Source organism: Danio aesculapii, chromosome 13, assembly GCF_903798145.1.
Source record: "Danio aesculapii chromosome 13, fDanAes4.1, whole genome shotgun sequence".
Lineage (NCBI taxonomy): Eukaryota > Metazoa > Chordata > Actinopteri > Cypriniformes > Danionidae > Danio > Danio aesculapii.
Window position 1 is genome coordinate 5,178,204 of NC_079447.1, and position 22,015 is coordinate 5,200,218.

At 34.1% G+C, this 22,015-nt stretch overlaps 1 protein-coding gene across 1 annotated transcript in view; it reads right to left on the bottom strand.

Annotated features, from left to right (window-relative positions):
- tmem87b (transmembrane protein 87B) overlaps positions 1–22,015 on the bottom strand; it is a 38,640-nt gene that overhangs the window by 7,176 nt on the left and 9,449 nt on the right. The window contains exons 5-19 of the mRNA XM_056471423.1: positions 20,084–20,140; positions 19,941–19,994; positions 19,747–19,846; positions 19,092–19,153; positions 17,286–17,469; positions 13,877–13,976; positions 13,695–13,788; positions 12,380–12,455; positions 9,112–9,216; positions 8,971–9,029; positions 5,552–5,655; positions 5,387–5,460; positions 4,767–4,837; positions 1,271–1,323; positions 1,157–1,187 (exon numbers count right to left, since the gene is read on the bottom strand). Coding sequence (XP_056327398.1) covers positions 1,157–1,187; positions 1,271–1,323; positions 4,767–4,837; positions 5,387–5,460; positions 5,552–5,655; positions 8,971–9,029; positions 9,112–9,216; positions 12,380–12,455; positions 13,695–13,788; positions 13,877–13,976; positions 17,286–17,469; positions 19,092–19,153; positions 19,747–19,846; positions 19,941–19,994; positions 20,084–20,140 — 1,224 coding nt within the window. The remainder of the gene's footprint in view (positions 1–1,156; positions 1,188–1,270; positions 1,324–4,766; positions 4,838–5,386; positions 5,461–5,551; positions 5,656–8,970; positions 9,030–9,111; positions 9,217–12,379; positions 12,456–13,694; positions 13,789–13,876; positions 13,977–17,285; positions 17,470–19,091; positions 19,154–19,746; positions 19,847–19,940; positions 19,995–20,083; positions 20,141–22,015) is intronic.

Below are 22,015 nucleotides of genomic sequence, written 5' to 3' on the forward strand. Positions count from 1 at the left end.
ATATATATATATATTACTAAAAGTTGCTACCGTTTAGTAGAAGATAGTAGTTTATAATTAGTTAAACTATATATATATAAACTATATTATATATTGTTTAAATGATTAACTATAGTAATTCATTTTAATGTGACACATTATTGTTTGCTTTTTATATTTTACAACGAAGCGATTTTAACCAAGTATGATAATATTAAGATCCTGAATTAGTTTATTGCGCTTAATTCTACAATTAGATGGTCTATTATGTTTTCTTTGTGAATGTGGACACATGAATAAAGTCATAAGTGTTTAACCAATCATTTTTATTTACATAATTTGAGTTCAGAAACGGCAGAGATGTTAAAATGATCGTTACGATATAATAATGACTGAAATGGGAAGCCATATTTGTGAAATTCAATAGGTGGTGATAATGCTCCTAAGGAGTTAGCAAGTTACCATGTATGGTTTGCCTAGATCGTGTGTGCCTTAAACGTGTGTGGTTCTGCGGGTCTGCTCGTTTCAGCAGCAGACGTTGTACTAAGCTAGTTTCCACAGCAGACGGCGTTCTAAGCTAGTTTGCAAGTACTCTAGGCTAGTTTTAACAGCAGATGGTAATCTAGGCTTGTTCTGCACAGCAGACATCACTCTAGGCTAGTTATGAACAGCAGACAACGCTTTACATTAGCTTTAACAGCAGCAACCTAGGCTTGTTTTAATAGCACATGGCACTCTAGATTAGTTTTAACAGCAGATGGAAATCTAAACTTGTTTTGAACAGCAGGTGGCGCTCTAGGCTTGCTTCAAATAGCAGATGGAACTATATGCTAGTTTTTTTTATATGCAGACACCACATTAGGCTACATTTAACAGCAGACGACTCTTTAGGCAAGTTTTCTAACAGCACATGGCACTCTATGCTAGTTTTAAACAATAGACAGAATCTAGGCTAATTATGCTAACAGCAGACTATGCTCTAGAACGTTTGTAAACAGCAGACAGTGCTTTAGGCTGCTTATGTTTTTACAACAGATCAAGTATATGGCTCTATGTCTATTACATTTTCTCTGAATACTAGCCATTTATTTATGCCTTATATGCACTTTAAATAAAATGTTTATGTAGATTTTTTTTTCCACCCCCAATAAAGTAAAGATCTATGCAACTAACATACCTCATCTGAGTCGAGAAGAACAGGAAGAGCTCTGAAAAATGACAGATGCGAATTGTTATACATTACAACGTAACAGCAGAGGGCAGTCTGCATGTTTTTGTCAAACAGACTTACACATCAGTCAGAGAGGTAGGAATATTCTCCTCCACCCACTTCAAATCCTCATCCTGAAACAATCAAATATGTTATTGACTTATTTTATATAATTTATTACAGGCAATAATAAACACAATATTTACAGAACATTGAACATTAACATTTGATCAGCCTTTTATATAAAGGTCTCTAGTAGGGTTGTAGCGATACCGTAAATTAATCTTTCGATACTATACCAGCTATCATGATTAGTATTGCGATACTGTAATTCATAACCAGGGTTTCTGCAGATATCATAATGTCAAATTTAAGACTTTAAGACCTTTTTAAGACCATTAAGTATTAAATTTAAGACCTATATCACAAGATCAAAAACAAGCAAACACATAAAGAGAAAATGCAAAATCACTAAATTAGTGGTAAAATAAATGTATTCAAATTGAACAGTACTAAAGACAGATTAGATGCAACATTGAACGACAGAAAAAACAAACAAACATCTTAGGGTTGGTTTATACTTTCGCCTGGCGCACCTCACGAAACGGACGAGGCTTTTATACTTGATGCATTCGCCATTGAGATATTCTTTTAAATGACAGGGGCCGGTCAAAAGAAACAGACAGTAAAACCAGACGGATAAACAGAGAAGTAGGAAGTTTCTAGAACTATGTCATATCATTAAAGAATTTTAAACTAATTGTTTATTATTATTTTTTATAATTTATTATAATGATTATAAAGATTTTTATAACCATTCAAGATTTTTTAAGTCAAACTTTGATGCATCACTTGCTTTTGTTCATATCTCGGACATTTCTACCTATTAAAGTTAAATATTAAGGACAACAGAACATGTGTTGCTCTACAATTATATTTTTTATTATAGTAAGAATAAAAGCAAAAAAAAGTACACTTACTAAAAGTAATGACATTTTTTTTATTCTGCCCACTCAACAGTTCACACATTACTGTCTGGCTAGTGTCTGTCCTCTTCTTATTAGCTAAAAAGGCAGTATTGGTCTGACATTCCTGACCATTATCACCAATAAAGCCTAGAAATTGGGCATCAGTATATTGTAAAGTGACAGGTTCAAATATTCCTTTCCAGTTATCAAAGAAATAATGTTACTTAATTTTAGTTTGTAACTATTCAATTGTTTTAAATTCAAAATTGTAATATATAAATCAGGGTAAAACCTATGAATAGTGGAAAAATATATTCTCTAATATTAAATCCACCTGGGTGTCCACTTTTGCCATGGACTCTTTTTGGTTTTAACAAACTTATTACTCAGGTTTTTCCAAACTTTCACAAAAACTTTCCTCTTTTCCCACAGCTGTTGCAAATTCTATCCAAGAACTATTGGTCATCTGGACCACGCATGGACGGATCATAAAGATGTCAGAACAGTCGTACCTGTTTCAGACAAAATCTCTTCAAAGTGTTTCATATTCAACTCAAATCAAATGCGGCGCTGCGCTGTTCGCTCTAGTCTAAAAAATTTTGTAAGCTAATTCCAGCCGAAATGCTGTCGCGCGCACCCAAAGTGAACCCCCGCAAACACAACGATGAAGTCACATCCGCGCGCACTGAGTTTAATAACAGAAAGCTGATTGGCTATTGCATGTTGGTCTCATTTGCAGTTGTAAAACCGCTAATTACATTTGGACTAGTGAAATAAAGAATTACAACACCAGGAAAACCAAGCAACAACAACAAAAAAGAATTTAAATGAGCATTAGATGTAGAGTTACATGGACATCGGGAAAATAAGACCTGTGCAAAGACATTCAAGACCTAGAACAGTGAATTTAAGACATTTTAAGGCATTACATTTAGATTTTTTAAATTTGAGACTTTTTAAGACCCTGCGGAAACCCTGATAACTCAAATTATATAATAAATTGTCAGAAATACTTTGTTATAATAGGGCTACTTTAATTTAATTCATAATCCCCTTAAGGCCAATAAGTATTATTTGCACCTCACTTCACCTAAAATGTATTCCTTTTTTTGTTAATTTTACAGATAACTGACCAACAAAAATACATTAAAATAAACATACAAATTATACAGAATGAACTTTGTTACAAAAAGAGCATTTTTCCAACAAAATTAGGCTACATGAAGTGGTCCAAAAATGTTTCAGCGTTTCCTGTTGCTATTTTGGGTTTTTGATCTATTTTTTTTCCAGTCTTATCAGGGAACAATCCAAAGTCATTCAAAATTTCACTTTGTGAGTCGGTCTTTTAAAGAGAGTCGCGGTTGTTAATGAATCATAATAACAGGAACAGAAATGAATGATTCAGATGTATGTTCGAACTGAAGCATTAGAAAGCGTGCAATAGGCTACCAAAAAGGCAAAAACTCTACACAGTATTGCAACCTTAAAGGGCTCCATGCACTATTAAAATAAAATAATCTAATGTTGAACAAACGTGTGAGCAATTTAGTGACTTTTCACCATGCAACATTATCTATTGTAGATAAACCATTAATGACGATATTACCGTTTGCACCAGTGGCACCACCAGTATTTTGGAGCCATATTATCGCAATTCTACCATAGTACCGGTAAACCATGCAACCCTTGTCTCTTCTGCTCACCAAGGGTGTATTTGCTTGATCAAATATATATATATATATATATATATATATATATATATATATATATATATATATATATATATATATATATATATATATATATATATATATATATATATATAAACAAAATGGTAACACTATTCCTGTTCCTTTAATGCAAAAGAATTTTCAGCATCACTATTCTTGCTGAGTGACACAAGATCACACAGAAATCATTCTCATATGCTGATGATAAGGTGATGCTCAAGAATCACTTATGAATATTATTATTATTAAACAGTTGTAAGGGCATCACAGTGGCTTAGTGGTTAGCACTGTCGCCTCACAGCAAGAAGGTCGCTGGTTCGAGTCCCGGCTGGGCAAGTTGGCATTTCTGTGTGGAGTTAGAATTGAATAAATTGGCTATAGTGTATGAGTGTGTGTGAATGTGAGAGTGTATGGGTGTTTTCCAGTACTGGGTTGTGGCTGGAAGGGCATCTGCTGCGTAAGACATATGCTGGAATAGTTGGCGATTTATTCCGCTGTGGTGACCCCTGATAAGTAAGGGACTGAGGCGAAGGAAAATAAATGAATGAATGAATGAATGAATGTATGCATGTACATATATAAAAATAAATAAATAAATAAAACAATATATATATATGTCCAAAACTAAATTTCATTGAATACTTTTTTAGAACAATGTAAGACTTTACTCTCACTTTTGATCAGTTTATGCATACTTGCACAAAAGAAGTATTAAACAAATCAGACACCAAGGTTTTGAGGTTTCATTTGTAAATGTATACTTAAAAAATATAATTAAATCATAATAACAACAACAATATTAATAATGATGATAATGATAATAACAATAATAATAATACAAACTATTTAGAAACAGTTGATTCCCATACTATCACTGACCGGATTAGTTGCTGGAGGCTTCACTGTTCCATTGGTTTCTGTTTTAGCTGCTCTCAACTTTATCCCATCAGCTGAGAATGAAAAAAGCATTTTAAATAACCCCAAAAACATCATTTAAACAAAAATAATATATAAAGTTGAAGTCAGAATTATTAGCCCCTTGTACATTTTTCAAAGAAAGAAAATTAACACATTTCTTAAAATACTAGTTTATTTAACTCATTCCTAATAACTGATTTATTTTATCTTTGCCATGATGACAGTAAATAATATTAGACTATATATTTTTCAAGTCACTTCTATACAGCTTAAAGTGACATTTAAAGACTTAACTAGGTTAATGAGGCAAGTCATTGTATAACAGTGGTTTGTTCTGTAGACAATCCAAAACAAACATTGCTTAAGAGGGCTAATAATATTGACCTTAAAATGTTTTATATAAAATTAAAAACTGCTTTTATTCTAGCCGAAAAAAAAAAAATAAGACTTTCTCCAGAAGAAAAAATATTATCAGACATACTGTGAAAATTTCCTTGCTCTGTTAAACATCATTTGGGAAATATTTGAAAAAGCAAAAGGGCTAATAATTCTGACTTTTGTATATATGATACAAGACTGACCAATATTTGCAGACACCAGGAACTCCTCGATCTCCTCATCATCGGAGTCATCAATGAGCGGTGTGAAGGCATACCTACACAAACACATCTGTTTAAGATGATGCTCTACAATGTGAACAGTGAAGACTAGATAAAAGATGATCTTCTCAAGAGGAGTCTGCTTGCCTTTGGTTATTAGCAGACGGCCTCCACAGAAACATGATGACCAGCAGAATAATAGAGAAGAGGAACCTCCAGAAAGCATCGTCCACCCACAGCTCCATCCAGTCCTGCTCATAAACACACATGAATTAAAGGGGCGGCTCACACTGTTAATTTAGTCACCCAAAGGTCATCCAATATGTAGGTGACTTTATTCCTTAGTAGAACATTAAAGAAGATTTTGAGCTGAATCTGTGGTTTTTGGTGATTAAAAAAATAAACACATACAGTTCTGTGCAAAAGATTTAGGCCAACATTAAATCTGTTGTTTTAATGATGGTATAATGGAAATATGTGACCCTTTACCACAAAACCAGTCATAAGTGAACATTTTTTTGTCAATTTGTAATAAAATTGGGATTTATACAGGGTGAATAAATAATCTTTCAGTTGATGTATGGTTTGTTAGGATTGGAGTTCGGGTAGGTTCGAGTGTGAATACTTTAGTTTAAATTGTTTAAGACAGTGGTTCTCAAACTGTGGTACGTGTATTACTAGTGGTACGCAGGCTTCCTTTAGTGGGACATGGAGGAATCGCTGAATAATTAAAGTAAAAATATGAACACACTTTTAACCCTTTGACGCGTACTATAACACCGATGTGAACAGTAAATTGATTTTAATAGGCTAAACCTTTTATTTTATTTTTAATTTTCTAATGTTTATTATGTATTCTGTCATTTGAAGCTAATTTCCTCCCCATACCTGTAACAGATGTTTTGGGGTGTATTTTTATATCCCAATGTTGACAGGTATGGTTTAATCACTTGCTTTTCTGACACAAATCGCCTACTTTAATGTTCAGTAAACGGACCTAATTTCTGATTTAAATTTGTAAATCCAATTCATATATCTAAAATACAAGCTAATGTTTAGATTTCAAAGATATACATGCATCATATATTAACAAATAAGCCATCTATACATGCATCATATATTAACAAATAAGCCATCTATACATGCATCATATATTAACAAATAAGCCATCTATACATGCATCATATATTAACAAATAAGCCATCTATACATGCATCATATATTAACAAATAAGCCATCTATACATGCATCATATATTAACAAATAAGCCATCTATACATGCATCATATATTAACAAATAAGCCATCTATACATGCATCATATATTAACAAATAAGCCATCTATACATGCATCATATATTAACAAATAAGCCATCTATACATGCATCATATATTAACAAATAAGCCATCTATACATGCATCATATATTTCAAAATTGACCAAAAAAGTTGATATATGAATATGATGACATATAGCTTATATTTATGAGGTCCAGAGAACATTTCTAGGTTTTGATGAATAGGCTACTATATGATAATACTTTACATTTAAGTACAGCGGTTTTCTATTTACTTTAAGAACAGTGATATTTTTAATTAACTTTTAAAAGCACATTTTAATTTAAACGTTGACATTTTTTTCTTTTTTAACATGCAAACACAGTGCAGTGTTAATATTCAAACTGTTTATAATGTTTAAAGTGGCTAACAATATTAAATATTCATAATAATGAATACTGTGCAGTACTGTAGCTGCTTAATTAGCAGACCAGGCATCCTGACCAGGATGTGGATTACAGCTAATAATATTGTAAATAATGGTCAATTTCTAACATTGGGTTCACATCAGATGTGGCTGAGGCATCAAGCGTGAGTGATTTACATGTGAAGTCAATGCAAAGACGCTAATAGACATCCTGCGGTGCGATTCGTGCGAATGAAGCGCCACAAGTCGATCGTTTTGTGCGTTTGACGTGCTTAATGCGCAAATCACTCGAGTTGCAAAATCTGAACTTTATCCGGACATTTGCACTGCGTTAACCGATCAGGAGCTTGCTCTTGTAGGGGCGTGATTATGACAATGTGCCTGTTGTTGGTGTCCTGAGGAGAAATCCTTATGCAGACTCCGACAACAGTTCATCAAACTGGGCTCGGATCAGTCAGACCACCGCTGAAAGCTTCCATCATCCAGGTATAGTTTAGGGAGGAGTTGGTGAACTCACAGAGCTGGGTGCACCTCTGAAAGGATCTAGTGGACTTGGGCAAAGCGCCGAACAAATATACGCTGTTTTTCAGCCTTCCTAAAGCACAGCTATTCTCTCAATATAATCCATGTTAGCCGTTTAGCAACAAAGCTAGAGTCACTAGGCAGACAGTAGCCTTAACCATGATGCGAATCCACGTCTATTGTGAAGGGAATTTCACGCACAAATGAAGTGAGTAAACTCAAAATGTTTACGTGTCTATTTATGCGCAAATAGCACGGTTTATTCATCCGTGCCATGTCTGGTGTGAACACAGCATTACATGAACTGATGGTTTAGCATCACATTGATTTGGACTCATTTGTATGCGTTTATTTTTAATCTAAAAAACGGACACTAGGAATGCTCATAATAACCGATTATTAACCATTAACCGAAAGGGTGTGTTTTTACCAGATTAATGGTATCAGTTAAACGATTAAAAATATTATCATATATATTTTTAAAGTTTGGCTGCATAAGGGGCAGATTACAGAGAACACGTTTTTAGCGTTGAAAGGGGCATCTTTTGAATGGTTTACTAATGGCTGCGAGCGTTTTGCGGCGCCCTTGTATGTCATTGTTGAAAAAAGCATGTGTGTGAAAAAGCATGTGACGTCAGTTGCGTTTTTTCCATTCTTCAATCAAATGAAAGCAGAGGCGGGTTTCCAATTATTAAATGCAAATTTTCCATGGAGCATTGATTTGAGGTAGCCTGCTATTTTTATTTGACGGAAGAAAAAGTACAGCATATGCTGGTTCTTAAAAAGGATTCAGTCAGAGTTTTCATTTTGTAATCTAAACTTGTCTTTAAAGTAAAAAAATATCTAGGGCAGGACTATTTATTGTATTCTTTTTATTTAGTTTATTCTGTTTTTCTATGCTGTTGGAAACACTGCAGGTGCCTGAAGATGTGCTGCTGTTAATATATTCTGTATGCTGTTGTTCTCATGTTAAAATAAATCAGTATTTTAAAATGCAATACTTAATGTGTCAGACACAAAATAGACACGTCAATTATTATTTATTATTAATTAATAATTTAATATTAATCTGACCAGTTAACCATTAATATTCGGTAAACGAGCGGCAGTTGTCAGTTGGCAAAAATAACCGAAATGAGCATCCCTACCGGATACCATTCACTGCCATTATACGAATCACCAAGATTCACAGATTCAGCTTAAAATCTTCTTTAATGTTGTACTGAAGAAGAAAGAAGTCTACATCTTGGATGACCTGTGTGTAAGTAAATTAGTAGGAAACTCCTTTTTGGCTGAACTATCCTTTTAAGAGTCGAATGTTCTGCTTTTTCAGATACTCACCCCCTGACAGTCTGCTAACCGAAACTTCTTTGTCGTCCAAACCATGAAAACGATTGAAGCTGAAATACAGCACATATAACTCATTATGACCAGGTCTCTTTATTGAGCTCTGTTTATTGATAGTCCATGCGTCAAACTCACCCAGAACAGCGAAGATGAGTGTGTTGGTGAAGTGTCTGTACAAAGACAACTTCACTGGGTTTCTTCTGAGTTTTAGAGTCTTAATGGTTTGTGCCAAACTGACAAATATGTGGGATATTGTCAAGGAAATGTCTCATACATTGGCTTACAGGAACAAAAGATAAGGGTTATTGTTAAGCTGATTTCTGTGCATAACCTGTTGCACGTTATCAGTGATCACAGACCATATTAAATTAGCAAGTATCCTAATACACTAGATAAAATATATATCCAAAAAGCATGCACACTGGCTGTGTTGATTATTATTGCATTTAAAAGTTTGATTATATTTTAAAACAAGCATTTTGCTTAAAAAAAAAGCGATTTGGTAATGTTATTAGTAATTGTTATTAGTAATTAATTCCTTTGACAAAAGCGCTGACTTTTCTATAGTTTTAGTATCCCTTGAATAATATGAAGATTATTCTAGTATGATGATTTGATGATAAAGAAAGATTTAATATGTCAAAACTTTACTGTCTAAATGGAAATCAGCAGCATCCCACACATGCATAGATATTATTCTACGAATGAATGAATGAGTGAATGAAAAAGTGAATGAGTGAATAAGTGAGTGAATGAGGGAGTAAGTATATGAGCAAGTGAATGAATGAGCAAGTTAATTAATTAGTGAGTGAGCGAGCGAGCGAATGAATAAGTGAGCAAGTAAATGAACGAGGAAATGTATGATTTACTGAGAATGTGTGAGTGATTGAGCGAATAAGTGGGTGAATGAATAAGTGAGTGAATAAATTAATGAGTGAACAAGTGAATGAATGAGTAAAATGTGTGAGTTTGAATGAGTGAGTGAATGAGTAAGTGTGTGAGTAAGTGAGTGAATGAATGAGAGATTGAAGTGAGTAAAACATTTAGTGAGTGAGCAAGTGAATGAATGAGTAAATATGAGTGAGAGTATGAGTGAGTGACTGAATGAGTGAGTGAATGAGCGAGCAAACAACCGTATAAGTGAGCAAGTCGATGAATGAGTGAGTGAATGAATGAGTGATTGAGCGAGCGAATGAATGAATTAGTGAGTGTGAGGGATTGAGGGCATGAATAAGTGAGTCAATGAATGAGTGAGTGAATAAATTAATGACTAAATGCATGAGTGAGTAAATGTATGAGTGAGCAAGTGAATGAATGAGCGAGCAAGTCAATGAGTGAGCAAGTGAATGAGCAACTGTAAGAGTGAGCAAGTGTATGAGTAAGTGTAGGAATGAGTGAGTGAGTGAATGAATGAGCGATCGAGCGAGTGAGTGAATGAATGAGCGATTGAGCGAGTGAGTGAATGAATAAGAAAATAAGTGAGCGAATAAATTAGTGAGTGCAAGAGTGATTGAGTGAGCAAGTGACTCAATCAATAAATGAGTGAGTAAATGAATGAGTATAAGTGCATGAGTGAGGGAGTAATGAGCGAACGAGTGAATGAATATGTAAGTGAATGAGTGGATAAGTGAATGAGTGTATAAGTGAATGATTGAGTGAGTGATTGAGTGACTGAGTGAGTTAATGAATGAGTGAGTGAGTGAGTGAGTGAATGAGAGTGAGTGAATGAGTGATTGAGAGAATGAGCGCGTGAGTGAATCTGTAAGAAAGGGAATGAGTGAGTGAGTGAATGATTGAGTGAGTGATTGAGTGAATGAGTGAATAAGTGTATGAATGAGTGTATCTGTAAGCGAGCGAGAAAGTATATGAGTAAGTGTATGAATGAGAGTGAATGAATGAGTAAATAAGTGTATGAGTAAGGGAGTGAATAAGTGAATGAATGAGTGAATGATTGAGTGAATGAGTGAGCGAGTGCATGATTGAGTGAATAAGTGTATGAATAAGTGAGTGATTGAGCGAGCCCATGAATGAATGAATGATATGTAAGTGAATGAGTGAATCTGTAAGCGAGCGAGCAAGTGTATGAGTAAGTGTATGAATGAGAGAGTGAATGAATGAGTGATTGAGCGAGTGGATGGGAGAATGAATAAGTAAATGAGTCAGCAAATAAATTAGCGAGTGCAAGAGTGATTGAGCAAGTGAATTAATAAGTGACTGAATCAATAAATGAGTGAGTAAATGAATGAGTGAGCAAGTGAATGAATGAGTGAATAAGTGTATGAGTGAGGGAGTGAAAAAGTGAGCGAGTGATTGATTGAGTGAGTAAGTGTATGAATGAGTGATTGAGCGAGCGAGCGAATGAATATGTAAGTGAATGAGTGAATCTGAGTGAGCGAGCGAATGAGCGAGTGTGAATAAGTGAGCGAATGAGTGAAAGAGTGAACGCGTGATTGAGTGAACGAGTGATTAAGTGAGTGATTGAGTAAGTGATTAAGAGTGATTGAGTGAGCGAATAAGTGAGTGAGGGATTAGGTGAGTGATTGAGTGAGCGAGCGAATGAGTGATTGAGTGAAGGAGCGATTGAGTGAGTGATTGAGTGAATAAGTGAATGAACTAGTGAGTGAATGAATGAATGGAGTAAGTGAATAAGTGAGCGAATGAGTGATTGAGTGAGTGATTGAATGATTGAGTGAGTGAGTGATTGATTGAGTGATTGAGTGAGTAATTGATTGATTGAGTGAGTGAGTGAAAGAGTGATTGAGTGAGTGAATGAGTGATTGAATGATTGAGTGAATGACTGAGTGAAGAAGCGAGTGAGTGAGTGATTGAGTGAATAAGTGAATGAGTGAATTAGTAAGGGAATGAGTCATTGAGGGATTGAATGAGTGAGTGATTGAGTGAAGGAGCGATAGAGTGAGTGATTGAGTGAATAAGTGAATGAGTGAATGAATTAGTGAGTGAATGAGTCATTGAGGGATTGAATGAGTGATTGAGTGAGTGAGTGAGTGATTGATTGAGTGAGTAAGTGAGTGAGTGATTGAGTGTGTGACAGTGAGTGAGTAATTGATTGATTGAGTGAGTGACTGAATGAGTGAGTGAGTGAGTGAGTGAGTGAGTGAGTGAGTGAGTGAGTGAGTGACTGTGTGAGTGACTGTGTGAGTGACTGTGTGAGTGACTGTGTGAGTGACTGTGTGAGTGATTGATGGATTGAGTGAGTGAGTGAGTGAATGAATGAGTGAGCAAATAGTTTTTTGCATCATGCCTGGTAAGAAAGTAATCAGGTCTAACTGTTAAATAAGAAAATAACACAATCCCCCACAAATAAGGCATCATGCAGGAATACAGTAGAGCCCAGCAGACAGATAATGCAGGGGCAAAGACACAAACACTGCTTCCCAAAAGGATATCCACCAACACAGAGAGGAGTCAAGCAGAGCCAGGGGAATGTTGGCTAGCAGGGCCAGGTCAGAGTCTTTAGCCTGAGAAACACAGACGCACAGAAGCGGGAAAAATGAGGAAGAGCAAACAGTAGGAACGGCTCCTCCTTCACCACTATAAAAATCAAGAAACAAAACTGAGCTGACTAAAAAATAGGACTGTATCCATGAAATAAAGTGCACATATTATACTATTAGAGCTATTATAAAACTACATTACACACTTAATGAAAGTCACTATTAGAAACAGCACAATACGTTCACAAATAAACCTTATTGTATGACATCGTTTTCAAATAAAGTCACAGTCTGAGAGGTATGAAGCCCTATTTGAAGGATATGAACCAGATGGCAGAGGAATCAAACACCGCTAATATAACATAAGTGATGAGGGCTGGTCCATTATCTCGACCCTTATAGATCAAAATATAGCAGTCACACACATTATTCACAACAAATAAACGATCATAACTACAGTATAATGTCCAAATTAAAGGATCATGAAACACACAAATGCATAATCACAGACTTGTGAGGAAGTTTTGTGTCGCAGATCATAGAAGAAATTGTTACCATCTGTTTATTTTAACTGGAGGGAGAAACACTTCTTTATTTTGATTTTTCATTAATTGGGTTTATACACTACCTGACAAAATTCTTGTAGCCTATCCAAGTTTTAGGAACAACAAATAATAACTTGACTTCTTGTTGATCACTTGGTATCAGAAGTGGCTTATATGAAAGGCAAAGGCCTCTAGATTACGCTTATTTGACCAAAATAAAACATGATCATGCCTTGATTTTTAATTATTTCACTATGACAGTAAGGTCTGACTGTGCTTAAACAAAAGTCTTGTCACTGAACAGAAATAATGTCCAGTATAGAATATAAAGTCATGCTGCAGTGGAAACAGAATGAATATTGTGTCTGACTCCATCATGAGCTTGGAGGACTGCATCCATACATCTCTGCAATGACTCAAATCACTGATTAATAAAGTCATCTGGAATGGCAAAGAAAGCGTTCTTGCAGGACTCCCAGAGTTCATCAAGATTCTTTGGATTCATTTTCCCCTTCATCTTACCCCAGACATGCTCAATAATGTTCATATCTGGTGACTGGGTTGGCCAATCCTGGAGCACCTTGACCTTATATATTTAATATACGCACTTTTCTTGTGTCAAGACAAACTTTTATTTTGGGTGAGATTATTCACAATTTTTCTTTGCCCAGCACAAAAAAAACCCTAATATTTAAAAATGCTCGTTTGTCAACTTTACCCCAGTGATCCTCAGAACCCCCTCAATGGCAGCGAATGCGAAGTAAAGCACACCGAGACCAACCACTCTGTGCATGACGGTGCCTAGACGAGGTCTGAGAGGACACAGAAACATCAGAATCATCTCACACTCTCCTCAAAAAAATAGCATAGATGCTGCCAATCAATGCTTTCATCACGCACTTGACAATGCCGTAGCCCAGACTGACGATGATGACGAGCAAACGAGCCAGAGTCCTTTTCAGAGCAGAGACGAGCTCAGCGAAGATCAGCAGACCCTGAGCTGGAGAAAACACAAAGATATTTATATTTAGACAAGACTAATCTCACAGATCTATTAAAAAATTGTTTACAAAAGCCGGTGTGATTCTTGATGCAGAGTACTTAATTTCTAAATGTCATTATGAGAAACATTACGTGTTTGGCGCGATTTGTTGCTATTTTCAGACCAGCGCAACAGTAATTTTCACGTTTTGTGCCATGTTGTTTAAATAGCAAATTCATTTGTGCCACTATGTGGACTCATGGGTGTGCTGGTCTATAAAGGAGGTGTGTTAAGGTGCATTGTTGGCGCGTTGCTATTCTGAGGAACTGAGGAACTGAAATAGACTGCACCATTGACCAACTAAAAGCTGCTCTAAAGTCCAGCGCAGAGCACTTTAGGTTATGCACCTATGCAGGTCCAAACGCTTACACATTGCTTAATACACTTACAATTACAATTAAAATGTTGCGAAAATAATTAATCTATTATTATTAAGGGGCTTTTTTAGTTTATTCATGACAATTTGTATTAGTATAATGTGATTATTCTTAGCAGTATTATTTATTATAAGCATATTTATATTTGTTTTAATAAAATCAAGTTTAGATTTGTCCACCTGTCGGGTTTGGACCATATGTGGCATAAAAATAGGATGTGTGTTTGGATAGAACTCAGTTTTTTGACCACACTCAGTTATTATTGTTCATTTATTCCTTTGCTGGAAATTAGAACTCAATTTAGAAATAGTTTTGGAAAAAATTTTTGCGCTTAAAATTAAATATGTAGGCTAATGGATGTCTTCAGTGGAGTGAGTACAACAGTGGAGCGAGTAGTGAGTTTCCTTATCCACTAAAGTAGTAAAGTAAAGAGAAAGTAAATAGGCCGAATGGAGGACGCTCGTTCTTTATCCTCACACTGCAGATGCTCTGTTTAACTGTTTTCTCGCTAGTGAAGCGTTCAGTTTTTCCACTTACAAAGTTCGCCATGTAAATAGCAAATGCACCATAGTGCAACGCAACTGACTCTTAAAGGGAATGGGAGATGAGACTCTGATTGGTTTAATGCATGTTATTCTCAAAACACACCCAGAACTTATTAAGAGAATAAGCACAACCCTGTTAGACCATGCACCGGTGCGCAAAATGTATTTTTCCATACTTAAAATAGCAAAAGTGGATTCGGACACATCCTTAATGCTTTTGCGTTATTTAGATACTATATATACTATATACTATATAACTGCAGCTTAACTCTGTTTATATATAATAACTTTAATTGTTAAAAGCTTTTGGTTATTAGTTAATGTTAGGGGTGTAACGATTTATCGTGGTAAAAATGTCACAATATGCATCGTGGCGTTATGACGATTTTATTACGATATGACGTCCATTTTCTCTTATTAGTGAGCTGCTGTCACATGTGAGTTCAGATTGCTTGAACTAGCAGCAGTAACGTTGCCAGGTCGAGATGAGTGGAGTTGAAATACAGGATGGCCCATCCTCTCAAAGTCGGACGTCTGGCAACATTTCGGTTTTACCGTCATTGCTTTAGACTCGTCCGCTTTTTGACACGCATACTGGGTCAAACACAACCAAAGTCTTCATGATGTTTTACATACTTTGCTCAGCGACATGCATACCTCCTAATGGTTTTGAAAGAGTCACATACTGTATTTACAAGGTACAATTCACCCAAAAATGTCATTTCTGTCTTCATGTAATTATGTATTCACGGCCGCAAAATCACACATGACGCGCGCTCACTACGCTTCTGACCATGAGCTGTTACTACAAAGAGGGCGGGCGCTTGATGATAGGCGCGCGCGCGTCTGCTTTAGTGAACAGAACCTGCATAGGCTGCGAATAACAGAAAATAAAGTTGTAAATAACATTCAGTTTGCGGCACAGAGCGATCGTTAGGAAGCCGCGCGGGAAGTATGAACAGCACTAAGTAGTGAAAATGAAACCGAAAGCGTGCACGTCATTTAATGATCATATCGCATTTTAGCGTTATGATTATGACAAGCATTAAATGTTTTTTTTTACATAGCGAACACAGTGTTGTGCAAGAGAATAAATGTTTTAACAGTGTCAGTATAACTACGTTACGTTGAAGAAATTGTAAACCTGCTTTAAAGGGCCACGACTGTCCTGTCTGATAAAAAGACGGCCACCCTGTCACTCATCCTGCCCATCATGAAGACAGCCATCCATAAAAACCTCTCAGACAGATAGACAGAAGTTGAGGATTATCTTACAGAACTGCGGACTACCTGGAAATGTAAATATTTAGATTTTTTGGCCCAAAGTGACCAAGCAAAGCCTTAAGCTCTTACTGTTAAATTCACTTGAATAGAATGCTATTTTTTTATTTTTGCTCCTTAAAATTGTTTTATTTTCCAGAGACAGGCCTATTTAATTTATTTTCTTAAAGAACATCAAAAAGAAACAAAAGAAGTACATTGAAAATTGTTTACTTGGTAATTTTTTTAATAAATCTTTTATTTACATTTCAGTTTTAATTGAAAATTTTTATTCCAAATATCGTGATACATATCGAATCGTGAACACTATATCGTGATACATATTGTATCGTGAGCTGAGTGTATCGTTACACCCCTGGTTAATGTCATTAGTGACTAATAAAGTTATGGTAACTAATAACCTAAACTTTTCTGATCTTGATTGTAATGCAATAATGTGCACCTTTTGTAAATATGCTTTGACAATAATTATTGTGAAAAGCGCTAGACAAATAAATTTGAATTGAATCATTAGAAAACAACATTTTTGTCATTCGTTATGAAGCAGCACACCTTTCAAAAAATATATAAGTATATGAGTATAACACAAAACTGTATTCTTAATGTTTAAAAAGTAAAGACAATTATATACTGTGTTTATTTTGTTATAAGCGGCTCATGAGACCAGTTATAATAGACAAGCACAACTAAAAGCACTACAAAACATGTGTTCATTTAAACTAAACTAAAATTTAAATGCTAACAATTTAAGTAAAGACAAAACAAAACATTTCAATATAATAAAAAAAGACAAAAGCACATTAGCTACATCAGACATGTAAACATTTAGCTAAAACTACAAAAGAAAACTGATAATATAAAACTAAACTATAGAGGTATATCTTGAATACTGAAGCAGTTTTTTATTAACTGTAATAATATTTGACAAAAATGACTGTTTTACTGTATTATTGATCAAATGATAAAAACTAAAAATATAAAAACCGTTGACATTAATCTCATGCAACAGCATTCAGACATTTTTAGGCTGAGTTATGAAAAGTAATGAGTATATTTTGACTAACTTGCTGATCCCACGGTGTTGGTGTTCTGATATTCAGCACAGAAGACGGCCTTCTCGATCATGCCCAGGAAAATGACTCCCGCAATCCAGAACTGGATCCTCAGCAGATCTTTCCAGTAGCAGGACGACCAGACGAACCAGAGCACAGCGTAGAGGATGTACACCATACACATCACCATGTAGAACTGAAGAGAAACGACAGAAGTGTTTTATCCTTCGTTTAACCAAGCCTTTTTGTGTTATAATTTAAAACGCAAGTAATGATGCTGTAAATGGGTCAACTTCTTTAGAGAAACATTTGCATAAAATGATTATTTTGGTTTTGTTTTGTATAAATTATTCAGGCACACATTTTTTTGAGGGGGAAAAAAACATGAATTTTGAACATTTTATACAAACATAAACAGCACATATAGGGTCTCTATTTCTTTTACAAACATTATGGAGAATATTCCATAATCTATTCAAAAACATAAAATCACCTACAATAGCTAACACACAGACTAATCGCACAAAGCTTACACATGAGATACATGGTCAAATGATGACGTAAAAACTACTATTTATTTGCTACCATAATAGGCTCTTATTATATAATATTTTTTGGTTTGTTTGTTTTCACAAGCTTTGGAGATGTAACAAATTTCTGTCACTGTCAATACTTTATTGTCATTGCACAGCAAGTGCAGGATACAGGTATAAGTTATAAAGTGCAGTTATAGAAAAACTATGGTGATATTTACAGATGGATGTACTATGAACATTATTTACAGGTTGTATTAGCTATGAACAGATTTACAATAAAGGAATATAGTACTATTCATTTGATTGAATTATTTTTATTATTCAATTACTTTACCTAAAGAATGATAGAATCAACAGATAAACACCAATTATATCAATAGTATCTTTTTCTTTATTGTATTTATCTATGCTTTTAGATCAGGGGTGGGCAAACTCGGTCTTGGAGGGCCGGTGTCCTGCACAGTTTAGCTCTAACTCTAATCAAACACACCTGCTTATGGATTTCTAGTGATCTTGAAGACACTGATCAGCTTGTTCAGGTGTGTTTGATTAGTGTTGGAGCTAAACTGTGCAGGACACCGGCCCTCCAGGACTGAGCTTGCCTACCCCTGTTTTAGATGGTTTATTATATTTTTTGAGATATGGGTTATATGCAGAAGGACTTTTAATTTTTTAGTAACCTGGGTCAAACGCTTCTGGTGAACTGTATGCCGTTACAAAATCAGCATCATCTGTTTTCTTTAAGAATCAACAATCGTCACTGTGTGATTGATAAACAATACAAAGTGGGTCTCAGATTGTAAAAGAAGCACTATATTGAATGACATTTTCCCCCGCCATGTCTTTAAAACATGACAATTAATTTTACCTCAGTGTATTCAATGGAGCTTCTGAGATAGCCTGCTGATCCTGACGACGCGTGCCTGTAAACGGCTATTCTTCTCGTTTTAAACTTGATCAACAAATGAAAGCTTAAGTCAATTTAACTACTTTGATTTTAATTCCTTTACAACATCGATGCTGTAAAAGGAATTGTATAAAAACATTTTTAAAAAGTCACATTAACCGAAAATTTATCGGTATGGGAGGAAACACTAGCTCTGCATATAGCGTATTCTACTCATCTGGTGAAACTGTATTCATATTGCAATATCTCGCAGAATAACAAAATATCACAATGTTTGATTTTTCAGCATAGTGCAGCCCTAATTGGTATCTTTGTAACACATATTGCACTGATAAACAAAATTCCACAAATGAAATGAGCATCTGAACCACTTACGATCATGAGAGGCCATTCAGTGACAGAAAGATAACCGTGAGCTCCCATCATCACAACACTGACTGAAACACATGTTAGATAAAATTCAATACACACAATCACTTTGATACACAGCTGCGTTTTCATACATATACAATTGAAGCCAGAATTATTAGCCCCCCCGTTTATTTTCCCCTAATTCCTGTTTACGGAGAGAAGATTTGTTCAACACATTTCTAATCATAATAGTTTTAATAACTCATCTCTAATAACTGATTTATTTTATCTTTGTCATGATGACAGTAAATAATATTTGACTACATATTTTTCAAGACACTAGTGTTCAGCTTAAGGTGACATTTAAAGGCTTAACTAGGTTAATTAAGCAAGTTATTGTATAATGGTTTGTTCTGTAGACAATCCAAAAACATATTGCTTAATGGGGCTAATAATATTGGCCTGAAAATATTAAAAAAAAAAAAAAAAACTGCTTTTATTATAGCCAAAATAAAACAAATCAGACTTTCTCCAGAAGAAAAAATATTATAAGAAATACTGTGAAAATTTCCTTGCTCTCTTAAACATCATTTGGGAAATATTAGAAAAAAAATTCACAGGAGGGCTAATAATTCTGACTTCAACTGTATGATAAAATAGATAAGGGAATTAGGCCTACAGGTTAAATTCCAGTTCACATCTTGTCTGCTTGGATGAATCTTAACCAATAGCAGATATGGTCCGTCCCTCCAGGTTGTTGAAATCACATGATCCTTTGCCTACAAAGAAATGATGGTCCATTACGTAACAAATCCCCAGTCTATTAATCTATTATCCGCAAATACTCCATATATTAGGTCACAGGATGTTTACCTTTGGTTTAAATGTTCCAGCCTCAGCAACAGAAGAACTTGTGAAACTGTCGTCCTTATGATCAAAACAAAACCAATTATTGCTTTCAAATGTTTGTAATAGAATCAGCCATTTAATACATGTACGTCAATCAAACTTTCTACCTTTAAGTCGTTTTCTCCAACACCCGGTTTCACCGTTTTCGGTTCTGCTTTTGACTTCTGCAAATATAAAACAGAGAACACAATTAAATGCAGTTAAGGAATAAATCTCAAGAGCTCAAGAACAATAAATCAAAAAACTAAGATAAATATTAATTACAATGTTTAATAATGTTACAATTCAATCCAATATAAATAATATGACAACATTTCATCATTAATATTATTATATTATTATATATATATTATATTACTATATTATATTATATTAAAATTTATTTTAGTTTTATTTATTTACATTTTTGGCTTGAAAACTTAAAAACTAAGATAAATAAATATTAATTACAACATTTAATAATGTTATTAAATGTTATAATTCAATACAATATAAATAATATGACAACATTTCATCATTTTTATTCAATATTTATTTTAGATTTATTTATTTATATTTTTTGGCTTGAAAACTTAAAAACTAAGATAAATAAATATTAATTACAACATTTAATAATGTTTTTAAATGTTATAATTCAATACAATATAAATAATATGACAACATTTCATCATTATTATTTAATATTTATTTTAGTTTTATTTATTTACATTTTTTGGCTTGAAAACTTAAAAACTAAGATAAATAAATATTAATTACAATGTTTAATAATGTTATTAAATGTTATAATTCAATACAATATAAATGACATTATTACACTTCATTAATATTAATTTAAATAAAATTTGTTTATTTTAATATCAATTTTAATTACGAAATGTAATAATTATATCAAATGCTGCAATTCAATACAATAAACTATTAAAATCACTGATAACTAGGGTAAAGGTAAACGTGTCAGGCTAAATTAATTATTGAATTTTGCTGTCTTCATTTGTTTCAAAAACAGATTTTTTTTTACAATTTAAAACGGCATCTTTTCTGCTGGAGATATTGTTGTCCTAAAAAGCAAACAAAAAGTCATACATATACCTTAGGAACAGTATTGCAGAAAATTTTGACGGTTTTAAAACCTTGACTTTTCCAAACCACGATATACCTTGAAAACGGTTATCATCCCATGCCTATAGAGGATAATATAGTGTATTGACAATAGGCAGAGATTTTGCCGAGAGCTGAGTCCCATGACAATTTTAAAGATGATATTCAGCTTGTTTTGTGTTAATGTAGACCCATTACACCTTTTAATTGCATTATTGAATAAAATGAAGAGTATTATTATTTTTAATCATCATCATCAATAATAATAAACGTTCACATCAACATCACTTGACCGACACTTTGGGTCTGCAGCACCACGCATCTTTAGCATAAATTGAAAATTAGACTAGCCTACTGTAAAAAATACAATCATTTTTAAAATTGATTATAGACATGTATTCGCAATTTCACATAAATCAGCATGCGAAAAATGAATTATTTCTATTGTTCTCTTTCAGTTCAGTTGACGAGTGCTGCACGCAAGGGCACTATAATTCACAGCCACATCTTATAGCAAATTATAATAATAGGCTATAGGCTATAATAATAGGTAAATAACAAAATGATATTTAATTAACAAGCAAAAGTAAAAACGAAACAAACGAAAAAGAAAACGAAAGAACTAAGAACTGAAATCAGCTCAAATGTTCTGGAATAAAACGTGTTGTGGTAATGCACAATCGTTGGTCATTTGAGACTTCCTTATAAGAGCACTGCTGCAAGACTCTCTCTGCTTTCACAAAAATAAAGTTATTTATTTTTCATATTATCCATTGTTAATAGCCTTTAAATCGTAAGGTGGCCTATAGACCCTTTTTTCAGTGCATGCATTGACTGCTTCTTCAAATACATGGAATAAACACGACATGCGCATTTTTCAGAAAATAGCCTATTTATTTCATTTTAAAATATGTTAGGCTTATATTTATTTATATAGGTTA